We start from the raw sequence: 15009 nt of genomic DNA, 5'->3' as shown, positions 1-15009 counted from the left end.
CAAGGTTAGCGAGACGGTGGTAATTGCAAGCTAATCCGTGGGCTCTCCTGTAAAAGTTTCCTGGTGGGCTAACGGACGTAATGTCAAGGTGTCCCGCAAAAAGCCCAGCCCATAAACCAGAAATCCAGGCCCACCGTTGCAGGAAAGGCCCATCGGGCTAAACGACTGGTCGTACGCGTTCGTCTTCCTCCTCCCCGTCCCCCTCTTCCACGTCCAGCTGCTGCCTGATCTTTTATCCCCCACTTGCCGCTTGCTGCCCGGGGACTGGGCTGCTGGGGGAAGGTCGCCGACGGGATCGATGGAAGATTCGTCTACGTTTACGGAAGGAGAGGTGGCCGAAGAAGCGAAGGGGCAGGCTCCAGGTTCGAATTGGAAAGGGTTTCTTCTGTTCTCTTAAGCTCGTGTCTGCTAATTTCTAGCGATGCAGTCGTTAGGGTTCGATTGCCTGTTCGAAGATTCAGTAATTTTTGTTGGCGAAAACTCACCTGATCCACCTTCTTCCATTTATACTGCTTGCTGATAGCTACTGCACATCCAAGAGATGGGTTCACTTCAAAATTTGATGGCATGTGTACCTTTTCACAGCAGCATTGGATCCACCCACATCGTTCGCTTCAGTTAGGCTACCGATTGCGCGCTCCGTTTTCTAAATCGACCAAGCTGTTCGGTGGATTCAGTACTGGTTCTGTGAAACACCATTGCACCTTTGTGAATTTGAAGATCAACTTTTTATTGTCGTAGTGGAACCCTTTTAAGGCCATATGCTTTAAGAAACAACTAGTAGTTTAGTAGCCTATACGAATACGTCACTAGAACAACAATGGTGCATAAACTTGCCCACTGTTCCTACTTATAGATCGCGATGCCTATTTCGTTGTGGTTTGCACAGAAGTCAAACTGATTGTTGAACTGTATACAGGCCAAGGAAGCTCTGAAGGTAGTCATGGTACTCTTTTGCAAGATATAAGGGAGAAGGAAACAAGAAAAGGAAAGGCGGCTGTTGGATCCACTGAGCTGATGAGGGAGGATCTGGTTCAGAGTGCTGTTAGTTTTCTGAAACATCCAAAAGTAGTAACCTCTTCAGACGGACAGAGGCGATCTTTCCTTGAAAATAAAGGACTCACTGTGGATGAAATAGATGAAGCATTTCGGCGTTTACAAGTAAGGACTTGTCTGCTCACTTTCTACTTTCTCTGATTTTCTTCTCTGATTATTCTGACTTCTTTTGTTTTCTAAACTCTTTTTTGGGGTTGAATTAAAGAGCCCATATTCACATTCTTTGAGCTCAAATACTTGCACATCTCAAGGTATGGAAAGAGACTCCATTTGTTAATAATTTTTATGATATCCAAGTTTAATTTTAGTTTGATATTTTTGTAGATCCTATCATTATATTTCATTGTCCATTTGTGTTCTCTGTAAAGAACGGTGATTCTAAATGAACTTCTCAGTTCAGCCCAAAATGTGTCATGGGCACTTTGGGCTGGGATAGTAGTCCATCCCATTACTGTAGCGCCGGGGTACTGTAGTACCGGCGGGATTAGGTCATTAGAGTAAGGGTTGGTTTAGTTCTATATAAGTAGAGGTTGTGCATCTATTTGGAATCAAGAAAAAATTATCATGAGCGATCCTCATCTAACTCTGGGCCTTGAGATTGGGCGCAGCCGCCGCCAGCGTGCCCGATCTCAAGTGTCCAGTTCAGCATCCGTTTATTCCGCACAATCCCCAATTCCCCTAATTCTGCACGGTCTCCCCGATCAGGGCCGTGACAAAATGACTTGACCATGAGTCCATGACACATCTAACTTCATTGTGTTATATTTTGCCTTCATTTTGACAGGGGTGTCTGATCATTCGTGCAAGATTAGTCAGGTCAGCACAAAGTATACATAGTAGTATTGATCAGGAATGACCGGTATTTATACTGGAAATTTTAAAGTACCACTAACCGCCTTTTCTTCACTGCAGCAGGAAACTAAAGCTGGCACAAAGTGTATGGATGGTTCAGGTTTGCCAATGCAGCTCAAATCTTGACTATCATTCTTGAATCCTTTATTTATAACATCCCTACCTTATTTTATAGATAGGGTTGAACCTGAAACTGAACCTGTGGCCCCTGTGGTGCCTCGTCATCCAAAATCTTATATGGAGGTCAGCTACCTATCTAACACTGGTATAAAACGGCTGCAAGTTTAATCCTTACTACACAGCAGACTACTGCATTCATGATATCTGAAGATGTCTGTGGAGTGTGGAGTTAGGAATTAAAGTGAACTTCAGAAGTTAGAATTGTTCCTAACTTCAAATGCAATTAAATTGAACATCAGAACCATGTTATACAGTCGTCCGACTAATCGCGATTAGTCGCGATTAGTCGACCTTATCGCTCCGCTGGCTTCGATAAGTGAAACGACTAGCTTTTGTCGATCAGATGTTTGATCGTCCGACTAATTGTCGCCTAATCGCGATTAGTCGTCCGACTAGCTACTTGGACGATCAGGCCAAAACCAAAAGATGTCCAGCAGACCAGCACTCCAGCCCGCCGCCTGTACTGGGCTCAATTAGGCCCATTAGCCATTAGGGTTAGGTTAACTATATAACTTGCACCATTAGCCATTAGCCATTAGCCATTAGCCATTAGCCATTAGGGTTAGGTTAACTATATAACTTGCACCATTAGCCATTAGCCATTAGCCATTAGCCATTAGCCATTAGCCTGTACTGTGTGGGACAAGAATATGGAGTTCTGGACAGTTCAAACATCAAATCTCACAAGTGTCACCAAACTGACTGTCATTGTGGTGTTCCTGCTTGTTATATAGTATATAAGTACATATACATGTACATATATGTCGTGGGATATATAGGACGACTAGGATCGACTAGGGTCGACTAATCGACCTAATCGACGACTAGTCGCGACTAGTCGCCTTATCGGTGCCATGGCGACTAGGTTCGACTAGACGACTGTATAACATTGCATCAGAACTTTAGAATTGTTCCTAACTGCTTGGTTTAGAATTGTTCCATATTTAAATAGCACTTTGGTTTAGCATGATGTTGGTCCGTTTAAAAAAGGAAAAATCTTGTGCTCAGTTTCATTAATAGGTCTGGAAGAATATAAAATCAGCCAGTTGCAACCTCAGGCTCTTTGTACCAGAATTTGACTTTTAAATGCGGGACTATTTGACTTGGCAGATCATGGAAATGATACAAAGGGGTGAGCGGCCAGATGATATACAGGCATGTCTGAATTCTAGTTGTCTTCCATTAAATCTGCTACTACAAGAGAAATTTGTACTTTCATTCTTTTATGACCTTCTTTCTCTGTTGTGGTATAGGATATTAATGATGACCCTCCAAACCCTGATCAACCAATCTCGGAACCCCGTATGGCACCAAAACCCAAGGTTTGCTCTCGAAAACTGACTGCCTTACCAATTTTTTTTTCTTAACATAGATTGTTCTCGCACATAGTCATGATCCATGATCGCTAGGAAAGCAGCATATGTGTAGCATAATTTAGATAAGTTCGTGATATCAGTTAGACTTATTTAGCAGCGGTTGGCTCACATTTAGTTTCCTGTTAAAACAGCCATGGGAAAAGCAAGGTCAAGAAAGTTCAGCCTGTGGTTTGAAATTACCATCAAGTGACTCCAGTGATTTGAGATCAGAGGTTCAACAAGACGGCACCGACAAGGCTACGAAGTCAGCCGACACCTCCCACCAAGGGGACTCACTGCTGCAAGAAGAAGTAGCTGCAGGCTCTGAATCTCCCACAGATTATGCTGCCACTTCGTAGTAGTATCACACAGTGATGTAATGAAACAAGTAGGGAAAAAGAAAGTTGTCTGGGCATATAGCTTGCTAAAGATGTTTCAGATCCCAATACCACACCACTCTTCTGAATTCTGGGACACCTGCAATTCTCAGGAGCTATTTGAGTTGAAACTTCTCCCACTTTCTTTCTTTGGACAGTTTGTCCATACAATCTGCACTTGACTGTCCTTCAAATGCACATTAGTGTATAAATAAATACATAGAAAAGGCAACGCTTATCCTCAAAAAATGTAATGATCCGCAGGTCGTCTGCAACACATTGAATGTTAAACCTGAACCGACGATCCAGCATCTCATACATGTCTGCTGCTTGCTTGGTCGCGAGTCGCAAGCAACCTTTGCTTGGTCAGATGAACTTCTACAAGCAGAGGCTCTCCATCTCCGGTGTGAACACAGCAGGTGTGAGGTCTCGCCACACGTGTGTAAATGTATCCAGCTTTATGGCATCCAATATGCCCGGTGCGTGTCGTTGGCTGGCAGCGCACAGCAGCCGCGCTCTGTTTCGGCAGGCGTGTGCGGGAGCGATGATGGCCGATGGGTGCTGAATCCGTGAAGAGCCTGAGCCCCTGTCACCTTTACTTGAGTTTTCCAACGCCAACCACCTCGAGCAATAACCAACCTAACCTGCACCATACAGGAGAGACAATCGAGACCAAAGCTCGGGCAGGCCGCAGGCCTAACCCTTTTTTTTCCTCGCCCGGCTCTGCTCGCCAGATTCACGACATGTTTTGGAGGAGCTTTCCTTCCGTTTTGGCGTTGACTTGACTAATTGCTCATTTACACTGCGTTCGGCAGGCTGGAGCTAGAATGGTGTGAGAGAAAAATACTGTTGGGCTGGCTGGAGCTGGAGTTGGTGGCTGGAGTGGTGTGAGAAGAAAATACTGTTGGGCTGGAGCTGGAACTAGCTGCCGAACGGAGTGTCAGAGTTTTCAGTCAGACTCCAGGGTGTTGCGTTTGACTCGCATCACGCTTGCGTCAACAGAGGCTCGGTGACTTGACTAATATGCATCTTGCCACTGAGCTGCAGCAAAATGTCCTGGTTTCAGCGCTCGATGGTGGATCACGGACGGCAAAAATGGCGAAAATGGCTGCAATGGCCACGAGCTAAACGCCTGATGGAATTCCTCCGGTCCGGGAACGAGAGAGTGGGGAGGACCAACACTTGAGTCAAAGACGCCCGCCGAGATAGCAGCGCGTCAAAATGGTAGCCTAACGTGTTAGGTGTTAGGCAGCTTAAACTGATCTGACTGGACGACCTGAAATCCCTGCTGGCACCCTGAATCTCTGAATCACAACGCTAACCTAGCTTCTCTCCAATTGAATCGCAACAGGGATGGGACTTGAATCGTTTCTTTTTCCGGCGTTGTCTCGTCACTCGTCTCATCTATCTGCAGCTGTAGCTGATGCGGATGGTGGATGGCACTGTTGGTATGGACTACTACCACCTATCTGACGGACCAAGGAAACCACAGATCAAACTAGTTGGCGCGGGCGAGCTGGTGGCTGCTGATCAGCGACCGGCGCCGCCCATTTGAGAACGGACGGTGCCTCTCTGGCCGGCGCCGCCGCGCCGGGTTCCGGTGGCAACTATGGCCGCTGCTCAGCCAAGCGCTCGGACATGTACGCACGCCGCGTCTCTCTTTACAGCCTTGAATAGGGACCGTGACGCCCGCTTCATTGCGCTTCAATTCTGAAAAGAACGGCGCAAGAGCGGCGCACCTTGCAGGGAGGAGTATAGCGCGGGTGCAAATCTAAGCGGAAATGGTTGACGGCCTGAGTCCGGGCCGGTCGTGGTTGGACTTGGACATGTTCCAGAAGCAAAATGTTTCCACCCCAGCTGACGCTGGCCCGTCGGGGACGATGACCTGATGAAAGCAACTCTATCATTTTGCACTGTTCAGAGTGACCGGGAGCCGAGGGCTACCGGTTAATTTTGCAATCTCCTTTGTTCACCGAACACTACTTAAAAAAGGGTGCCGAGATAGGCAGGGATCATGGGCGCCACAATAGCAGACAAGATTGACGCGAGAGCTACACAACGAAGCACCAGGATTTCGGATCGATCGGCCTGGCCCGGAATGATGATCGAATCATGCCGTCCAGCTAGCTAGTGCCGTGCAGTGTGCCGGCGTCGGCAGACGACGGTGCCCGTTCCTCCATTAGGATTTACAAGGAGGCATCGCCTCTGCTGTACCTGTACTAGCGCGATCACCCATGGTCCCTCCACCGAACATCATGGACGGACGCACGAACCGACCGCGCATACCGTCCGTTGGCTTGCAACCGTAGGCAGCAAAGCGAGCCGCCCGCTTGCCCGAGATCACGAGCTCTGGACTGAAGGTGCTCGCGTGCGCGCGTATGCGTGTGCATGCACCTGGCGCCGCCGTCGCCGTCGCCGCGGCGGCGCGCGCACGGCACCTGGTCGGCCGGCTCGGCTCGGCTCGCCGCCCGCCACCGCACTCGTTCGCACACGTCGCGCTTGGTTTCCGCAAAGTGGCAGGGCCGGGGGGTTCTTTCCGTAAAGCAGGAGGGGCGCGTTGGTCGCCTCGCCGGGTGTGATTCTTGTGTGCGCCGTGCCGTGCCGACCCGGCCGGGGGTCGATCAGTCGAGGCGCGGCGGCCGTCGGACGTGATCGTAGCTGAGAGCGAGCTCAGGTGTGGTGCACAGAACAAAGCAGTTGATTGCACGAGAGCGAACTGTTCGATTAGCTGAAAATTTGCAAACCAAACAGGCAAACAGGGGGGCTCCGTCGCAGATTAATGCCCGATTAATTATGGCGCTCCTCACGCCACCCGTAGGCGTTCACACTTGGTCGAGAGAAAAAGGCCACAAGCCATCATCTCCCGGCTGATTCTTACTGTTCTCACATCCCAAGTCTCCCAGTGGTGATCAATTCTTAACCCCGTCATTAACAATAACCAGCCCTAATCACACATAGACATATAGTAAGTACTAGAACTTTTGACCGATCGAGATGATTCCAAACCCCAAACTCAATGCTCAAGTTTCGAATCCGCAGGACTGAATAATTTGTCCGCGTGCGAGAAGTCAGAAGGGATGCTGGTGGCTCCGGCTGACGCCGTTCACGTTGGCGAAGAAGCCCACGAGCTCCTCCCGGTACGGCAGGAACGTGCGGCGCGGCGTGCCGCTCGGGACGGCGCCGCCGCCGGTTCCGCCGCCCTTGGCGAGGTAGGCTATCCGGTGGGCGGCGGTCACCGTGTCGACCTCTGCAGTGGTGGGGGTGGGCTTCCTGCTGGCCGGCGGAGTGGGTTTGGGCTTGGGGGGCTTGTCCTTGTTGGGCGCCTCGTGCTGCGGCGTGGCGAAGAAGATGAACTTCTCCTTGCCGTCGCTGTGGCTGCGTCCCACGACGAGGTCGCTGATGCGGCGCCAGCGCGCCATGGACCCCGTGGAGCCGCTCTTCCTGGGAGGGCGCAGGGAGGGCGACGCCGGGGCGGAGGAGCCGGAGCCCGGCCTCCAGACGCAGTAGCTCTCCGGCGCCGCGCCCTCCAGGCCGTCCCTGTCGTCGTCCGCCGCCGCGGACGACGCCGATGACGCAGTGGAGCTGGTCGACGAGCTGCGCGCGCGGGTCTCCTCTAGGAAGAGCCGCCCTAGCTGGCCCCTCACCCGCGGCGCCGCCGCCGGAGCGGAGCGCGCCGTGCCGTCGTGTATGCCAGCCGCATGGACGACACATCCGCCGACGCCGCGCCCGAACACCGGGTAGAACGGCCTGATCCGCCCGTCCGCGAACAGCTCGTCGGCAGGCGCGGCGGTGCCCGCGGGGGAGTCCCTGTTGACGAACGGGAACTCGAACTCCCCCTCGTCGGACGACGTCTCCTCGCCGGAGGAAAGCGGGACGGGAGCGACGTCCTCGTCGGCGTCGCGGGGCACCGGCACCGGCACCGGCGGCGGCGCGGGCGCGCCCGTCTGCGGTCCACCTACGGAGGCGTCGCCGGGACCTTCTCTCTCTTTTGGCTGGAGGATTCTCACCTCCATGGCTGCCGCCGCGACCTTTTCCGACGACGCTTTTGTGTGGCGCGGGGAGAACCGGGGCCCGGGGGGATGGGAGGGGAATGAGGACTGAGCGTTTATAAAGGAGGCGCGGGTGGGGGACGTTTGAATGGTGGCGATGGCACGGTGGGGCCGTCCTTCCAGAAGGTCTACTAGCGGTGGCGGTCTTCGTTTTGTCCTTTCTGACGACGCAGGTGAATAAACCCTGTATTATCCGCGAGCCTCCGTGAGATTTTTTTTTCTCCTCCACTTTTCTGATTTCAACCTCGTCCGGTCACTGTTCTTATCTTTGCACATTTAGCACCTGTACCAATTTTCTACCTGCAAGTTGCGTATATAGCCGTGCAGTACAGTACGCGCTATGCCCGGTCATTCCTCTGGATTCTGGAACTCCACTTTCGCGGCAGTACGTAGCAGAGGAGACCAGGCCACACCACCGGTGCCGCCGTGTCCACACCGATCGGTCTCTGCGACCGGCGACTGCAAGTCTACGCACCCTATGTGGTGGCGTGACCACCACCGGCAGCCAGCGTAGCGAGATGGGATCGATCAACAGCGACTCGCACCGTTCGCGTGCCTGGCTGCCCCCACCGCGAGAGAGCGAGACTCTCGAGCGCATGATTCCCTTGGACTCAAGTCTCGGCCTCGGCCCCTTTCTGTTGGAAACGAAGACCGCCGGCGCCTCCTCCGTCGTCCATGATTCGTCAATGAGAAAGTGTGCGCTACAGTCTACAGTGCAGTGCACTCGACAGCTAGCAGCGGACGGCGACATGCCTGCTTCTGTCGGAGTGATCGGGCTGTGTTTAGATCCGTAAAATAGTGGTAAAAAGGGTTACATTGGACACTGTAGTACATTGTAGTATTTTTTGTTTGTTTGTGTTAATTGTTGTCCTATCATGACCTAACTAGACTTAAAAAATTCATCTCGTTGTGTACATCAAAACTATGCAATTAATTTTTTATTTACTTACATTTAATACTCCATGCATAAAACAAAAAATTTGATGTGATGGATAAATAGTAAAATTTGAAGAGAGAAATTTTGTAACTAAACACACAGCCCTCGGCTGTCGCCATCTCTTCTTCCCCCGCGCGGATCATCTGCGCGTCCTGCCGGCCTTCAATGCATCGGCAGGTAGAGGCTGCATCCCGAAAATCCGGCGATCTCGTCCTCGATCCGCTGCTACGGTGCTACCGACGCGTTCCCACGCCAACAGCGATATCGCCTCGCTTTGTGCCGGTGCGCTACCCCGCGCGCGCGCGCGCGCGTTCCCACGCCGTTTGCACCAGCGGTCGGCGGGAGCAGCTCCCGGACGCGACACCAACAGGTTGAAGACACGACACGGCACGACGCGTACGCGCTCTTTTGGGTTTACAAGCGAGACGATCTGGGGTCTAGGCTCCCAGCCGATTTTGTGTGGTGTACAGTGTCCAAGTGGTACCTACGGAGTACTTTGCTATCATGTATGTCTCTCTCCATCGCTGATTCAACCGTTCACACCGCTGCTGGATGCTAGCCGTGCAGCTCCACGGTGCGCTGCCGTGCCGTGGAATGTTGCTGTGCCGGCGGCATGCGGCCCGTGCAGGTGCACCAGACAGCAGGCAGCAGGCAGCAGCTGTCCTGGGTACTTGGGCTGACATGGACCCTTCACGCCTTCCGAACGCTGTGATACGGCGGGCTTCTCCGAGAGTTTGGTGGGCTGCACCACCAAAGCTGAGCCAAGCAGAGCGGGCCGCTTGAGCAGGCTGTATGAGTAGTAAGTAGAAGCGGCGGCTTCTTCTTCTTTTGGGTCGCACCGGCATGGACCGAAACTTTACTGGGCCATTATTCTTCCCCATTCCCACATCTGAATTCTGTTTGACGGAACTCTGGAGGAAAAAAAAAAGCTACACGTCACCTGGGTGATTTTGTTTTCAATTATCAATCACTTTTCAACGAATAAGATAGGGAAAATTGGAAAGAAGCCATTACAATTCTCACAGTTTGGAGATACACCATTGGAATTCAGATAATTGGAAAAACGTCATTACAATTCTCTATCTACCACAGCCAAGCCATTATGTTCCTCTCCCACGTACATGGGCCCACCTGTCAGGTCAGGTATTGTCATATGTTCCCGTATTGCCCCTGGGCCCAACTGGATGAGGCTCCGCCCGTGGATAAGGCTCCGCCCGTGCGGCTGTGCCTCGTCCTCCCGTTCCCCGTCCGCGACCGCAGGGGTCAGACGCCGCCGGCCTGCCCTCACTCCCAGCCGCCTGCTCCCGCCGGCGGGTGGCCGCGCCTCCATCTTCCCGCGCTCTGCTGACCTGGCCCGAGCCTGGTCGCGCCGGTCGCCTGCTCGCGCTCCCCCCGGCTGCTCGCGCGCCCGTCCGCCTGCTCGCGCGCCCGTCCGCCTGCTGCAGCTGGCGCCGCTGCTGCCCGCGCACTGGAGGGGATGGAGGCGTCGTGATGGCTTCGTCGGCCTCCTGCGCGGCTAGTAGTCGCACTGGTGCGGCGTCAATGGCGCACGGCAGTGGAAGGTAAAAATTTTTCTCGGTCTGTCATTTTGTGGTCATTTAGTGTTGCTGATTATTGTGGAGTTGCCTCATAGGGAAGAGATGTTTGAGCTAGAGGTTAAAGTCGAAGCTTTCAGTAGCAAAGACTCGGCTGGTAGGAAATCATACACCAAAGGGCGTGTGTTTAAGTGGAACATAGAGTATGGATTCATGACATTGGACTTGCTGATGAAATCTGTGGCATCTGAATTGAATCTGTACACTAACCAGACAACCACAGTTTGTTTCTATGACAAAAGATTGAAAGAGGATGCCATATTAGTTGATGAGATACAAATGATTGATTTATTTGAAATGTATAAGGAGGAGATGTGCTGCCTGGTTGTAGTACGAGTATTTGATAGGGAAAAATGTTTGCAATCTGATTTTGATGGCCTGGAGCCTTTGTGTACGATCCTTCCTGAGCCGGCAGTTGTTGAGCCGCAGATGCAGGCTAAAATTGAGGAAGGTGCAGCTACTAGTAACATACCTAAGGAACCCACTAGTGCTTCTAATGAGGAAGCTGATGAGATAGAGCCCGATAGGGAGCCTGACATATTTGATAATGCTGAAGAGTATGTGGGAGTTGATGATGAGGCCATGTATGGTACATTGCCAGCTACCACTCAATTTGACAGTGCTAACTTTGATTCAAATTCTAAGCCAAATGCTGAAATTATTCATGTTGAGGCAGAGGTGAATGATGCGGACCCTTTGGAGGTACAGGTACTGCATGATCCAGAGAACCCAAAAATAGCGAAGGGGGAGCGCTTTCCTGATATAGTTGCATTCAGAAAAGCCATAAGACACTATGCAGTGAAGACTGGGTTTGAATTTGCTCCTGGTGGAAAAACAGACAAGTCAAGATTCATAGGAAAGTGTGCTGCAGAGGGGTGCCCTTGGAGAATACATGCTTCCACTATTTTTGATAAGAAAACAGTAGAGGTAAATCTCTAAATTTTCTGTGTCAATTTCAGAATTTCAGACTTCACATATTTTCTAATGCATGACATGTATATCTATGTCTTTGTGCAGATCAAAGTGCTTCCTGCAGAGCACAATTGTGCTACCACCAAGCTTAGAGAAGGCAAAATGGCTAGTCAGGGCTGGTGTGCTGATAGGCTTGGAGATTGGGTGAAGAAGAATCCAAAAAAGGGAGCAAAGGAGGCAAAAGAGAAACTAGAGGGTGACTATGGTATACAGTTGAAGTACTCAAAAGCTTGGTCTGGACTCAAGTTAGCCTTAGATCAAATTCATGGTACGTATGAGGAAAGTTTCCAATTGATTTTCAACTGGGCTGCTCAATTGGAACTAAGTTCACCTGGAAGTCGCGTACAAATTGAGGTAGAGAAAATTGGTGGGAAGACAAGGTTTAAGAGGATTTTTGTTGCTTTGAAGCCATGTGTTGATGGATTCTTAGCTGGATGTAGACCCTTTGTAGGAGTGGATGCTTCTTTCCTGCATGGTAAATACACAGGACAGTTGGCTGCAGCAACAGGTGTTGATGGGCATAACTGGCTATACCATATTGCATATGGTGTTTTTGACACAGAGAATGAGGACAACTGGACATGGTTCCTTGAGAATTTGCATACAGTCATAGGAGACCCACCAGGACTTGTCTTATGTTCAGATGCTTGTAAAGGGTTGGAGAAAGCTATAGAGGCTGTTTTTCCACATGCTGAGAATAGGGAGTGCATGAGACACATGTATAGCAACTTCATGAAACATTACTCTGGGGATGTTTTCACTGAACATCTCTATCCTGCTGCAAGGAACTACACAGAAGGCATGTTCAAGTGGCATATGAAGAAAATTTTTGACTTTGCTCCTGAGGCCATTGAGTACCTTGAACAGAATCATAACAGGATATGGTATAGATGTGGATTCTCATATGTTAGCAAATGTGACTACTTAACTAATAATGTGTCTGAGAGTTTTAATTCTCAAATCAAGCACATGAAAGGGCTTCTTCTACACGAGCTAGTTGACAGGTTAAGGGAGCTGATAATGGAGAAAAGATACATTAGAAAGAAGATTGCAAATGAATGGGCTGATGGTGTCCTACCAGCTGTAAAGAAGGAACTTAATCTTATAAGCAACAATCTAAAGGTTGTCAAGGTTGCCACAAGTGATGAGCACTTTGCCGAGGTGACACTGCTTGATGACTGGAATAACCAAAAGAGGCATACAGTGGATCTGAAAAATAAGAGTTGTTCATGCAGAGAATGGAAAATAACTGGCAAGCCATGCAAGCATGCCTTAGCATGGATATGTTCTAATAGAGGTATGAAGATTGATGACTTTGTGCATGAGTTCTACTCAGTTGCACTGTTCAGAACTGCCTATGCAGGAAGAGTGGAAGCAATGCCAGACAGGTCACAGTGGCCTGAAGTTGATCTTGGTTTCAAGGTGTACCCACCTTTGTTGGGTAGAGCACCAGGAAGGCCAAAGGTGCAAAGGACAAGAGGTTGTCTGGAGAAAAATGCCAACAAAAAGAAAGTGAAATGCAGTCGATGTCAAGGTTTTGGACACTTCGCCAAGACATGCAAGCTTGGTATGGTGGGAGAAGATGGGGAGACGGCGCCCAGTAAGAAAAGGTAACCTTCTCACTTCATTTATGGTATTTTACTTCTCCTCCCTTTATTTATGGTAACATGATTATATGTACATACAGGAAGAAACCAGAGGATGATGCTCCTGGACCATCCAAGGTGAAGACGAAGAAGGCAGCAAACAAAAAGAAAAAAACTCCCAAGAAAAAGAAAACAGCCGCCAAGAAGAAGCAGAAGAGGGATGCTGCTGCTCCTTCACCAAAGGTTGTGAAAAGCCTTAAGGACCTCTTTTGTTGAGGTGAATCAAGCTCCATGACAGTCAAATAATTTGTGAACTTGTCAAATTAACGTCTTTTGTAATATTTGTGAACCTGTATGGCCTATGAAATATTTGTGAACCTGTATGACCTATGTACTACTTCGTGTATGACCTATGAACTAATTCCTGTGATATGGCATATGTTCCTGCATTTTATTCAATTCCAGTGTCCATATATCTGTTACCAAGTTCCTGTATTTAGTTCCTCAAATGAAGTAAAGATATATCTGACAAGTGACACAATTGTTCATAGATTCAATTAGCAGAAAATAGTCAATACATCTGACACAATTCTAGTTCAAGCTTACATTACACACAACTGGTAACAAATTCACAGATGCACAGATTCACTTCCAAAGTTTGCTCATCAGACATCCCAAAGCTACACCAACACACACAGCTACTATGACAAAGTAATGGGTCCCAAAGTAATCCATCTTGAGCTTCTGCACTTGCACCTTCAGTTCACAGATATCAGTGACCACATTGTCAAGTCTATGCTTCAGTTCAGCAAGTTGTTGCTTCTCATCAACAATGCACTCGGTGGAACCACCACAACTGGAAGGCCCAGTGATCATCTTGTGATGTGCTTCGTATCCTTCGTACTGCGCCATGGACATGAAGACTCTACAAGTTCTAGGGTCACCCTGCATGAAATGCTTGCCGCATCAAATTCATCCACAAATGGAAATCATAAGACAAAGACAAATCGACATACTCTAATGCTGTTCGGACACTTGACGAAATATTGGCCGTAAGTTTCCAGCTGTTTGCTTCTGATTCGGATCAATTGAACGCCGCACACCGAGCACATCGCAAGTTGGGACATCGGCGCCGTGTGCATCCCCCAATTTGTGGAGCTGCTTGAGCCCGACGGCTGCATCTTCCACCACCTCCAGGGGCGAGCGGCAAGTCGGTGCTGCCAGGCGGCGGCGGCGCGAGCAAGCACAGCCGCGGGAAGGCCTGGGCGCGGGCAGCCGGCGACGCTGCCAGGTCGGGGCGCGCACCGACGGCTACGGCCCTTTCCTCCCGGCGACGCGAGCAGGAGGGCGAGAACGGGAAGGCGGCAGCGCGAGCAGGCGGGGGGCGCTGTCAGGATGGGCCACCTTCCCGCGGCGCCGCGGGTCCGCGGCCGCGCGGGTCGTCGGCGGCGCGAGCAGCCGGGGGGAGCGCGAGCAGGCGACCGGCGCGGCCAGGCTCTCCCGCGGCGCCGCGGGTCCGCGGCCGCGCGGGTCGTCGGCGGCACGAGCAGTCGGCGGCGGCGCGAGCAGCCGGGGGGACCGCGAGCGGGCGACCGGCGCGGCCAGGCTCGGGCACCAGGACGCGGCGGCGCGACCAGGCTCGGGCCAGGTCAGCAGAGCGCGGGAAGATGGAGGCGCGGCCACCCGCCGGCGGGAGCAGGCGGCTGGGAGTGAGGGCAGGCCGGCGGCGTCTGACCCCTGCGGTCGCGGACAGGGAACGGGAGGACGAGGCACAGCCGCACGGGCGGAGCCTTATCCACGGGCGGAGCCTCATCCAGTTGGGCCCAGGGGCAATACGGGAACATACGACAATACCTGACCTGACAGGTGGGCCCATGTACGTGGGAGAGGAACATAATGGCTTGGCTGTGGTAGATAGAGAATTGTAATGGCGTTTTTCCAATTACCTGAATTCCAATGGCGTATCTCCAAACTGTGAGAATTGTAATGGCTTCTTTCCAATTTTCCCAATAAGATAATAGCATGTCAAGTCTAGTCTAAAAGAAAAGGA

General features: G+C 51.0%; 2 protein-coding genes across 3 annotated transcripts; one reads left to right on the top strand and one right to left on the bottom strand.

Annotated features, from left to right (window-relative positions):
- The first annotated feature begins 144 nt into the window (after window positions 1-144).
- On the top strand, window positions 145-3991 carry LOC120697750 (peroxisomal membrane protein PEX14-like). Of its 2 annotated transcripts, none has more exons than XM_039981067.1 (9): window positions 145-362; window positions 920-1161; window positions 1262-1307; window positions 1841-1872; window positions 1972-2008; window positions 2084-2151; window positions 3199-3243; window positions 3342-3410; window positions 3596-3991. In XM_039981067.1, exons 1-9 carry the CDS (start codon window positions 299-301, stop codon window positions 3800-3802), a joined length of 810 nt encoding a protein of 269 aa, XP_039837001.1. In that variant the 5' UTR covers window positions 145-298; the 3' UTR covers window positions 3803-3991. The 2 variants fall into 2 exon arrangements, with proteins under 2 accessions (XP_039837001.1, XP_039837000.1); XM_039981066.1 differs by having other exon boundaries at window positions 202-362; window positions 1969-2008.
- Window positions 3992-6517: 2526 nt separating this feature from the next.
- Window positions 6518-8132, bottom strand: LOC120697749. The gene has a single exon (XM_039981064.1). It carries the CDS (start codon window positions 7831-7833, stop codon window positions 6889-6891), a length of 945 nt encoding a protein of 314 aa, XP_039836998.1. The 5' UTR covers window positions 7834-8132; the 3' UTR covers window positions 6518-6888.
- Between the last annotated feature and the right edge of the window lie 6877 nt (window positions 8133-15009).

The sequence above is a fragment of the Panicum virgatum genome, chromosome 3K, assembly GCF_016808335.1.
Source record: "Panicum virgatum strain AP13 chromosome 3K, P.virgatum_v5, whole genome shotgun sequence".
NCBI lineage: Eukaryota > Viridiplantae > Streptophyta > Magnoliopsida > Poales > Poaceae > Panicum > Panicum virgatum.
The sequence above is the reverse complement of the archived record's forward strand: the minus strand, read 5'-3'. Positions and strand labels throughout refer to the sequence as shown.

Coding starts and splice junctions, on each gene's coding strand:
- LOC120697750 (XM_039981066.1), top strand. CDS start 299: ATGGAAGATTCGTCTACGTTTACGGAAGGAGAGGTGGCCGAAGAAGCG. Junction 1,162..1,261: donor AAGCATTTCGGCGTTTACAA/GTAAGGACTTGT, acceptor GTTGAATTAAAG/AGCCCATATTCACATTCTTT. Junction 3,411..3,595: donor GTATGGCACCAAAACCCAAG/GTTTGCTCTCGA, acceptor CTGTTAAAACAG/CCATGGGAAAAGCAAGGTCA.
- LOC120697749 (XM_039981064.1), bottom strand. CDS start 7,833: ATGGAGGTGAGAATCCTCCAGCCAAAAGAGAGAGAAGGTCCCGGCGAC.